General features: G+C 35.0%; 1 protein-coding gene across 4 annotated transcripts in view; it reads right to left on the bottom strand.

Moving 5' to 3' along the window:
- Positions 1 to 240: 240 nt before the first annotated feature.
- csrnp1b (cysteine-serine-rich nuclear protein 1b) overlaps positions 241 to 11,881 on the bottom strand; it is a 28,233-nt gene continuing 16,592 nt past the window's right edge. For all 4 annotated transcript variants that reach the window (XM_028804092.2, XM_051929338.1, XM_051929337.1 and 1 more), the window contains exons 2-5: positions 11,216 to 11,418; positions 5,160 to 5,419; positions 4,653 to 4,949; positions 241 to 3,625 (exon numbers count right to left, since the gene is read on the bottom strand). In XM_028804092.2, coding sequence (XP_028659925.1) covers positions 2,612 to 3,625; positions 4,653 to 4,949; positions 5,160 to 5,419; positions 11,216 to 11,390 — 1,746 coding nt within the window. In that variant the 5' untranslated portion in view covers positions 11,391 to 11,418 and the 3' untranslated portion in view covers positions 241 to 2,611. The remainder of the gene's footprint in view (positions 3,626 to 4,652; positions 4,950 to 5,159; positions 5,420 to 11,215; positions 11,419 to 11,881) is intronic.

Genomic DNA, 11,881 nt, shown 5'->3' with positions numbered 1-11,881 from the left:
TGGCAGCATCTTGTATGGTTTTACGTGTACTATGCATGGATTTTTACATACCATTACTTTTTAATTTTTTCTCTCACACTCTTACCCAATGTAAAATGTAAAGAGTTCAAATTATCCCTAGAAATGTAAATGTGGCAAAGTGCTATTCACAAAGACTCCCATTTGTTCATCCTTTTAAAATTCTTGGAAGAAAACCACATTTGAACATTTCATGTAAATAAAGAGGCATTCTCATTTGCATCATTTTATTATTTTATTAGCAGTAATAAAAATGTCTTCCTATTGCTTGGATGAAATGCAAAGAGCCTTATAAACAGAATTTTATTTTTACAACAAAAAAGTAAAAACCAACTTTTTTTTTGCTCCGCAGTACCTTTAAAGCACAAAAAAAGAGGCAGAAATAAAGACATTGTGAAAGAACAATAGCATTGGATCAATAGATACAATTATAGATTACATTAATAAATACCCAGGTTATTTTCTTTGCAACAAGCAATATTTTATACAATAAAAGGCAACTTATTTACAAATTTTGTTTTCTGGATGGCACAATAGAAAAAAAAAAAAATAAAAAAGCAAGGCAATTTTACTTCCAAGATTGTTTTGCGGATTAAATTATATACAGGGAAACCTGGGAATGTGTAAATAAACTGTACTGGAAACTAGAAAAAAAAAACCAAACAAATAATGCCTTTGTAAAAAAAAAAAAATAATAAAAAATAAAAATGTAGTAATGCTTTCTCTTACTTATTAGTCTGACAAAGTGGTTTGAAAGTGTTTAAATGTCCATCTCCAGGTATGGCTTACTTAGGGGTTTATCGAGACGGTAAATACTTCACTGTGCAAAATTTGAGGCATCTTGAAAATTACTGTTGACATTTAGTAAAGAATTTATAACTCCTAATAAAAATGGTCAAATGTAATGAAAAATGATATTTACACAAACAAGTGTTTCAAGTCTCTCAATTTTTGTAAGAATTCAGTTAAAAAAAAAAAATGAACTGCAGAACAGCAAACAACCTTCATTACAATAAAAAAAAGATGTATAATAAATCCGCTTCAGAATTTGCTCAATAATTTTTACTTTTAATAATCGAGGATATTTTAAAAAGGTAATAAACTAATTTCCTTCTAAAATAGTCTCTTTTTTTGAAATATGGATTTTTTTTTTTACTTTTGCAACTTATAAAATATAGGTAATAAAGCCACATAGCTTTTAAAATTGTTTTTTGCAATCAAAAAGGCAAATTATTAGGACTATATTACACAGTTCCAAGTCCCTTGTAAAAAATAATTAAAGTTTTAAAGTGATTGCTTATGAAAATTTTATACGATTTCTCTGCATAAAAAATAAAACAAAAATGAGCTGCAGATACTTGAATGACCCCACTTTGAATTTATTTAAAATAAATTAGAAGCCAATAATTTAAAAAAAGAAATAACAAAGGAAAACAGAAATGGTTCAATGTATTCAAATTACATTTTGAGCTCCTGCCTGAGACACTGCCAGCCCAGACTCCCTGATGACTACCTCCACCTCCACCAGCTGAACTCCAACAACCCACCGTACTCCACCAATGCAAGTGATTAATTAGACTTGGACCAGTGCTGTTACAAGAGCAGATTGCACTTTCAGTTTCAAATTACAAAAACCACAGTGCTACTAAATTTTATTCTTTTTCTGTGTACTGTTTAAAAATAAATAAATTCAGATGTACAAAATAAATAGCAAAAATACATGTGTAATACTTGAGGTATTACAGTTACATTTATATTTTTTAAATTCTTAACCTTCTGAAGAAAAACGTTGCACAAAATAAATACAAAGTTTAGCATATGCATAGTGTACTAAATAAACATTTCGATATGACATCAGAGCAGATTTGCTCACTTTTCTTTTAAAACTCCAGCAGCTTTGCAATTGATATTTCACAGCCAAAAACAGGGATATGCGAGTATGTGCATATATCATAAGATTATAAAAGACCATTTTGGATTTGCTTCAGGTATCTGTTTAGATTTTACCTTTTAAATACTTTCCAGTCATGCTAAACATTTCATTGCATGAATAAATTAAAAATGGATAGAAAGGATATAAGGATCTACCAAAAAAAAAGTTTTTATCACCTAGTAATAAACAGCAAAATAACAGTTTATGGTCATAATATTAAAAAGATTCCTTTCAAGCATGCTGTTCGCATGTTGACAATGAATCAAATAAAACATTTAAACGTTTTAATTAAATAAATATTAAAATAATGAGTGGTAGTAATAATTTCATACCTTAATTGAAGTGTTTCATTGTAGAGTTCATAACTCTAGTTATAGGAAATGAATTTGCCGTAACCAATTACCTGAAACTTAAAGGGTCAAAAATCCATGACAATATGAATATTAGCTGCCTCGGTGTGCAACTGCACCAATGGTGTGGAGTTTATTATTGATTTCTTTAAAGGACCAAAAACAAAATTCATAAAACAAAAAAAAAACAAAAAACAAAAAAAAACAATCACAGCTTTTTTTTAAATTAATGTTTGCATGAAAAATACATTTACAGTTGTAAATTATTTACATTTTTTCCATTATAAAGATATATCAAGCATTTTTATTTTTAAACCTTCACAGATTCCATCATGGGTGATTTGATGGCTTCCTCTAGAAGAAGATTGTCAGTAAAAGCAGCCGGCGGTTCAGGGACAGATTCTGATAAGCCAATCAATGATTCCAGGAAGCAGGTTCCTTGATCACTAGCCTGGGGAAAACTGGGAAAACTGGGGAACTGAAACTGAAAATAGCTGTCCAGATTTTCACACTCTCTCACACAGTTATAAAGGGGGCTAGGGCTATAGTCCGGAAAACTATGAAAAAATTCTAAATCAGAGTCTGAGGAAAGACTGAGGTCCATATAGCTTTTGGTAGCGTGATCATCTGAGGAAGCAGGGGCACTAGAATTATTTTGACTTGAATCACTACTGTGAAATAATGCAGAGTCTTGATTGGCATTTTCATCTAAGTAATCAGATACACAGGATACATGATTGTCAGTCTGCCCACCATTATTGACTGAGAAAGTCCCTTCTGGGATATTATCATTCAAAAAGTCTGAGGAGCTGAAGGAGCGGAGATTTACTTTTTGCTGTTGTTCACCATTTGTGCTGCGAGAACTACTGCAATCATCATTGTCCGAGTCATTGAAACTTAGAATCCTGGCCAGCCCATTGTCATCAACATCCGATTGTGGTTTCTCGGGATCAGGACTGCTTGCTTCACAAGGGTTTTCAGAGTCCTCACTCTGACCAGATGAACTTGAAGAGTCAGTCATGTCACTGCTACAACTATTATCCCCAGTGGCGTCAAGCTCAGGAGTGAAGTGAAAGGGTGGGCTGCTGGTTGTGTCATGGCTAGAATCTACTGGACAAGCAAAAAAACTATTGTGCTGTTGAGGTAAGTGTTTACCAAAAGGTTCACTAGCATCATGACTCTCATCTAGTCTTTTTTCCAGTTCCAGTTTCATAATGGTATGAATGTAGTGAGTTTGAACCCGACTTGAGTTGAATTCAATCCGGCCCTCCGTGTTTCCACAGCCATCTTTGGTGCAGCCACATGGGAAAGAGGAGTGATCCATCTGTATTACACAAAAACATCAGGAATAAATTAGGTCACCAATGAATATTCTTTTGTTACTAGTACATTTCATCCACTGATATATTACACAAGCTTGTTTCTTTTCCTCAAGAGAGAGAGAGATGCAAGGAGTCAAAGCCAATTCCAGCAGACATGAGTAACCAGCAATGGTTGAGAGACCTGTGTATCACACAGGGGACACTTGTATACATTCGCACTAACTCAATCTAGAAGAAAAATCATATAAAAAAGGAACCGCTATAACATGCTCCACTGAGAAGATCCTAACTGCATGTGGGAATGATGTGAAGATAAAAACAGCCTGACCACTATGCTCCCTACAGACACTCCAATTGAGTATTATATATAAAGGTGTGAAAGAAAAAAAAAAACGTTTTATCAACATAAAAGGCAAAGCTTTATGGCTCAAATGTTAATGAGTATAATTACTCTATCACTCTATAATAGGCAGAGTAATAGGGATCCCATATATATTTCCAAAGAGCTCTACAATTTTTATATGAAGATTACTAGTTCACAGATAATTTTACTCCTGCTTTAAAATTTAGCATTCTCTACATGTTTGTTAGAAATGTGCTCTTTGGTACATTTTAAAAGAAAGATACAGAGCTTCGTGTCCTTGCTATCATAAGAAGTCAGTACTTAAGTAGTCACAATTGGGGCACTTTTTGTCTAGGAACAATCAAAGCAATACTGTATGTCTTATACAAACATTTAGACTTTCCTATCTTTTGCCCTATAAAAGGAGTACAGTCTTTGGTGATTTTCAATGATATTGTTTATATTTACAGTGGAAAAATAAATAAAGTGTAAGCAACAATACGGATGTATATCACCCACTGTATAAACATAGGCATATTTTATATTCTGTACATATTTATAAACAGCTGTACAATGTTCCTCGTCCTTTGTTTAACAATTAGTCTTCCCTAAGTATGTTTGTTAGACAACAAACACAATGCCAAGAATATCAATACATAAAGAGTAACCATAAAGTATATAGGTACCTGGCACTTGATCCCTGCAATACTGCAGCTGCAGGTCTCAGGTTCACAGAATCCCTGGCAGCTACACCCACAATCCTCACGGGAAACTCTGATTGCATGAAGTTCACGCTTTTCTTCTTTGTCTATCTTCTTTACCCCTGCAGTTTTCAACAGTGCATGCCTTTTTTTGGATGGATAAGGGTGAAGAAAACAGGCCTCCTCAAGGTCAATCCCAGTAATGTCAATATCATCTTCAGGTATATCATCTGTGGTGAGACGATCAGCTTCTTCACACTGTCTAGTTCCATTTTTGGTGAGCTATTAAAAAAAAAAAAAAAACATCTTTTGTTTCAGCTTGTTAAGCTAATTGCCTTATAAATTAAGGTCCTTAGTAACAGTATTCAAAGACAAGGCATGCAAATGAAAGAATATGATCATTATCCAAATCTAATAATATTTATATTATAGCAGCTAAAATGTGAACAAAAGAATGCCTTTCAACACAGTCGATTATAAGTTATTTTTTACCTTCTGTCTCAGAGCTTCTACTTTCTCCTCCTTAAGTCGTTCCTTCAGCTTTTCACGTCGTTGATGCAGCTGTTCCTGGGCAAATTCATCCAGTGTGTACTGCCGACACATGCTATGCTGTTTCACCATTCCCAAGGTACAGCCCCCTCGGCTTGGCACACTAGTAAATCCCTGACAACGTGGGAAGAAGAATACTATGACCTGGTCAAACTTCACATTGCACCGTCTTCTTCGTTTGGTGGTCTTCAGGATGGATTTAGCTTTAAAATAAAATTAAACAAAATATGAACACTTGAGGACAAAAACATTGAAAAAGCAACTAAAACACCCCTTACAACTGTCGTATATTAAATTTTACAAAGACATACAAAGCTAAAAAATATAGTGTGATTTTAGGTAAGAATATTTCCTTTTGCTGAATAATGTTTCATCTCCCGGTGCAACAATGGATATGAACTATTTAATGTTACTATGCCAACCTTTAATACAAACAATAACAGTTATAAAAGATGAATGATGTCCATGTACTAAAAATTTGTATTTGTAAATTTTTTTGTTAAGAAAATCACAATACATAGGGGGAAAAGGAAGATAGAGGCACAATAACAGGATGTTATCAGGTAACTATAGGTGGGAAGCTTCTTAAAACACATCAAGGTTAAGGGAAGATCATTTTCTGTACTCCTTATTGTACAGACAGGAAAAATACAAAAGAATATGAAACCTCAAATTTAATAGGAAAAATGCAGTAGATGGCAACTTCCAGTAGAGGTCAGCACAACAGACAAAATACTCATGAAAGCAATTACTTTTTGCTAAGAAGAAAGTAAAACACTGAAAAACCTTATGTAGGTATCAATCATCAGGAGCAATCAATTCTATATTCACAGCAGGTTTACTCTAAAGTGAATGAACCTACAACCTTTCAAATGAACATGTTTTAAGAAAAAAAATCTAAAGTTCACATTTAAGTAAATGCACACATGTATTTAAAACCAAACTCTTTCCCTCAGCCCCAAAACTGTACAATACTGAATTTTTTCAGCAAAGGCTAAATATGGCACTAAACAGAGAGGATTTCTTGGAAGTTGTATTCAAAGGAGCAACAAGAGATATTATGATGACTAGTGAAATGTGGAACGTTTAACTAGGCACACATCCAAAAGGAGCTTAGCAAAGGGGGAGGGTGGATCTTAAAAAGTGTAGCAACAGTCAAGTTCTCCGATATGGGTCTGAAACAGAGAGATCCCCTGGAGTCAAACCACTGTTGCCATGGAGTTTCCTACAGCAAACAGATGGAGCCGCAGGCGGCCACCACAGACCTTGCCAGGCTGTAGACAGACGGCAATGTTAAACTACAGTCAATATCTTTTACAGATTTACAAACTTGGAAATCTGCTTCACTTGGTTCACCAATTGACAAGTGGCTAACAAGCAGATTATATTCCTAACTATGCAAACAAGCAGCAAAGTGAGAGCAAGTGACTAAATGAAACAGAATATGGTACAGTATACCATTATTCACCTGTGAAAAATGCAAATCACTTAGCTGTTCTAGATTAGCAGAGAGTGTGTCATACAAGGTAGGTAGTCTGGCTAGGAGCTCCAGGATGAAATTTCAGTTCTAATTGCTGACCTAATGTAGGACATAGAGGAAATCATTTAAATTGTCTAAGGATAGATCTGTAAAAATACATATCTTCTCTGAGATTTTAGTAATTACAAAAGTTTCTCTGGAAAGCAAAGTGAGAATACCAATGTTTTTTCTAGTCCAATATACTGCCCTCTGGCCTTGCTGCACTGTCTTTGTCTATTATATGCTAGACACATTTATACTACAATTAATAATGTATGTTGTGCTACCTAGGAACACTGACAGAGTGCTACATACAAAGCCAGACTAACTAGTATATATGTAATGAATTTGACTCAAATTTTACTGTAATGTATGTAATAAGTTGGGTTTTTAATTGTATTTGTAACAAAAAGCTATAAACACTATTGGTATTTACTCATATTCATCAGGAGTGTACATTGTGCATTAAACAATTTCTGACAGCAAAAATGTGAATCTAAGAAGGAACAAATCTCATGAATACAAATTTGGTTATAAAAATATGAAGCATCGTTTTGATAAGGAGTAGATAGATAGATAGATAGATAGATAGATAGATAGATAGATAGATAGATAGATAGATAGATACTTTATTAATCCCAATGGGAAATTCACAAGTAAGTAAGTAGCCCCGCCTGCGACACATTATCAGACATTCCTGTCACTTGTACATACTGTACTTATTAGTACATATTTAGAATGCTTTAAGAAAAAATAAGAAGATCTCAGTATTAATGAAATTCACCCTCACCTAAAAAGTCTTATTTGTTGTATCAGACAGTATCTGGGTTCACAGCTCCGACACTTGTTTAAAATTAAATACAAAATTAAATTATATCTATCTAGAACACAGACCTAATATGTGCTCTAAGAAACAAATTAGATTAAGAATGCCACAGGCAGTTGAAATACACTGCATTAAAAGAGGTACATTAATACAACATAATTTCCTTGTGAAGTAGAGAAATGCATAGAAAGTTGAAGTGTCTCTATTTCCTTTGGAGAATGAAGAAGGCACGCATATCCCCCCCAACCAAATTCTCACAACATTCTATGGGGCACCATCGAGAGGGTTCTGGCCAGCTGAAGTGCCGTCTGGTTTGGGAACTGCAGTGTCTTGGTCCATAAGGTCCTACAAAGGATAGTGCACCCAGTGGAAAACACCACTGGGACCTCTCTACCCTCCATTAAAGATCTTCAATAACAAGCTGTGTATCTGCAAAGCCCATAGCGTTGCAAAAGACTTACCACCCCTCCAATGGTCTCTTTATCCCACTTCCATATGGCAGAATGTAGTGTAGCATCCAAAATGTTTGGACTCAGGTTCAACCCTGCCCTCAGATGTGCTTCTACTAGCTTATGTATATGCAGAACATTTGTTACACTTGTTACTAATATTGTTTTTTCCAATTATTAGTCGTTGTTATTTATTAAGATCTACTTCAAATTATTACCATCTATTCACTTACCTATCTCTTTACAGTATAGTACAACATTGCACTTTTCCTATGTTTATGCATATGGTGTACTGTGGTCTTTGGGAACATTATTTTGTGCCACTGTATGCAGCAATACTCTGTATGGATGGTATGACAATAAAGCCACTTGACTTAACTTGACTACACAATTCTCACTAGGCAGGTCAAAAAAAAAATTACAGATTAGGCTGAATAGTCTGTTCTTACTCAGATAAAGAGAATGATCAACATTCACCCTTTTACAAAAGCTCATTTCAACTTTACCTCAATTGATATACCTAGCTTGTCCACACAAAAGTATGAAAGAGCATATTAATCAAAATATTAATTAAAATCATTAAGTCAAGCACTGGAAAATATAAAATTACTAATGGGCTGGAAACCTTCACAGTGAGAACAGGCAGTATGAGAAAGTAAAGACCCTAGAGACACCATAGAATTAGAAACTCTTTCAGCAGGAGAATATCTCATGCGATCCATGGTCACATTATGTACAATGCAGCCCCATGTGTGTAGCACCAGGCTTATCACGAACTTTGCTGCCAGGAAGTGAGGCGCTGGCCTGCAAAAACAAGTCTCACATGCTTCCCAAGGAGACCAACAACATGCAGCCACAGCAAAGATAAACAAGGACAGGAATGGCACAACACCATTAAAAACACAAGCACTAGCACCATACATTCAGTCAGCTTATGTTACATACTTCACTACAGTCTCTCAAATTCAGAAAACAAAAAATTAATAAATAAATTATTTTCAGCAAAACAAGACTTTGACCTATTAGGAGGAAATATATATTCACCTCCAAAGCTTTCTCGGGACTGGCTCTTCCTATAATTAAGATACATACAAAGAAGCTATATTAATACAAACAACATAAGTCATCTCCACATACAGACATCTCCTCAGAGATCCAGTGTGCAGAAATTAAATGCAGATGTCCTTTGTCAAGTGTTTCAGGTTTGTGCTACTACATATGGGATAAACTCTGGTTTACTAGAAAACTAAACCATGCACACGAAACTGGAGAATTATGTGTCCTTCCTTTGGTAAAAAAGGAAGGACAAATGAATAGACTAAGAAAAAGCAAGAATACAAGATCAGGAAAGTTATTAAAAATGGTTTACGATGGAATGAGCATATTCAGTCCCAGGCCTCCTTTTTTATTGTAATTTTTAATAATTCAACAATCAAGAAGACCAAGGAAAGAATGTTTCCATGGTCAAATAAAACAACGGATGAAAACAAATGCTGATTCAGTTGTATAGAACAATCTTTCAAAGCATACTAATAGTATTTATCTGGAATAGCAGCAACTACTGTATAGTTACATGGACAGAACTGAATCAAATTTTTCTGCAGGTAATGGTTATAAATTCACCATTCATCTTCAAGGCTTAACGACCTGGATTATCAACTTTTTGATTTTCTCTTTTTTAAAAGGAGTTGAAAGAGGGTTTAATATATTTTGATTTACAAGGAATCTTGTAATGAAGTTCTCTTTTTATGACAATACGTAAAATGTAAGATTATTCAAGTAAACGACTGTGGCTGATAAGAAGTTGCTCATTCATATGCAACACTTTTTTTCTACAATGCACAAACTTACAAGAATCCTTTAAAACACAAAGTCATGTCCAGAACTAATGACATATATTTTACGGGGCTAGAAAACATTCTGTAAGGGAAATGCCATACACCTTACAAGTTTTTAGAGCCATACAGGTTTATTCATGCTCATGTGAAAGCTCACTGTCAAATGTCAGGTAAATGCAAGTTTAAGCAGTCAAAATAGGGATTGAAATTTCTCTTTTACATCCAGTTGTTGAAATTCTGTTTTTATTACGAGTACACCTTTTCTGCCTTCAACCAAAACATAGACTTTTTTGCCCTCAAGACATATCATATAATCACAGATCAACTCTCTGGCCTTCTGTACTCAAACATTACAGGTGCTAGCACTGCATCAGGAAACCTGAACTGGACTACTTTAACCTTTCTCCAACTAAAAAATTACTGGGGGGGCTCATGGGGCACAAGGTCACTATTTTAAGCCAGCACACAAGGGGCCCTTTTCCCTGCTTGCAGAAACCTCAAGCAAAAGGCACTTGCCTCTAAAAACTAAACTGCAATTGTCGTTTTTTATCAAAGTTAAGTGTCTGCAAAAGCTCTCTCTCTCTTACAGAAAACTTTGAAGAGATGCAGTGTACACAAGCTTGAGAGCCAGTGAGAATCTACCTACATGATAGCAAGTTGTTAGGCCTGTCCTTTACCACACAGGGGAACATGCACAAGATTGTTCATGTGTGTCTATGTGCAGTGTGGAGGGCAGACAAGGGACGCTGTGTACCCAGTGGCAGCCTGCGTCACTAAAATGCCTCTGTAGTTGGCATGCTGCCCAGCAGTGAACATTTACAATTGCTTATTCCTTCTTTAAACTCCAGTGACCTTACAATGCAATGGGCACCTCCTGGTAAAGTGAAAACATCAGTTCCTAGCAAATGCTGATAGTGTGCATTTAAATGCTTACTTACCCAACACCTCTTTCCTTTACATGTAATGTAAAAACTACAAGCTACTCTTTTTCACTGTTTGGTATTGCCTATGTCTTTAATAATGCAGAGGAGTGTGAGTCTTTGAATTGGTGTGAACTTTCTTTACATGGCTCAAGTGCAAATTCTCCCTAAAGCAAGAGTGCAGTTTGACACTATCCAGCACATTTCTTTGCAATAAATAATCCAGATGGCTAGAAGGGTAAATTATCTAAAACTAATTTTCCTGTAGAAAGTTAGGGCGTACAGGACAGTTTTATTTATCTTGTAAGATTTTATTACTGTAAATTACAACTACACATTTTATATGATTTAAAAACAATGTAAAGGGAAGGAAGATTTATGTATACATAGACATATAAACAAAAAGATATACTTGTTTTCAAGGAGAAGAATGGTACGGCTACTTACTGCGTAAATAAGTACTGGGGATGCTTGACCTAGAATCCAGGGCCTCTGAACTAGAACTCTCCTCATCAGAGTCCCACCCACCAGAAGATGCAGAAGAAGAGGAGGATGAGGGAGAAGAAGAGTAGCAGGGATCCTCATCAACCTCATCATATTTTCGTTTGAGTAACCCGTTCATAGCGGATGTGAGCTTGCTGAATTATGTGCTAGAGAAAAGAAGAAAAAAAAAAGACGAGAGAGAATGTTCAGAATGGTAAATGGTAAACTTTTGTCCTAGTTACACCTTAGCATATCTGCATAAAATGCACCCAAATGACCACTCTAAAACAGCATGCATCTGCAAATGGATAAAACTAGGTAAAAAAGTTATTTCCATGCTGAAAAAAGAAAACGTCGTGGCACACACTGAGCTATGTAGAACAACACGTAAATATCTGATTTATTTCTTGCTAAAAACGAACTTCTAAATATCTTTATATTCAATGTTTACAATCAAATTTGTTTAGCTTGATTTATTTACAAGAAAAGGTCCACTCCAATTTGAGAAAGTCTCTAGCATGAAAATGAAACAAAATAATCAATTTGGAAAGTTAAATTACTTCTGAAAACCAGAAAGTTTAACAGCTAACAAAAGACAAATACTAACACTGACTACAGCAGATGCCAATC

This window comes from Erpetoichthys calabaricus, chromosome 6, assembly GCF_900747795.2.
Source record: "Erpetoichthys calabaricus chromosome 6, fErpCal1.3, whole genome shotgun sequence".
Classification (NCBI taxonomy): domain Eukaryota; kingdom Metazoa; phylum Chordata; class Cladistia; order Polypteriformes; family Polypteridae; genus Erpetoichthys; species Erpetoichthys calabaricus.
Note: the sequence above shows the minus strand (reverse complement) of the source record. Positions and strands in the feature narration are given on the sequence as shown.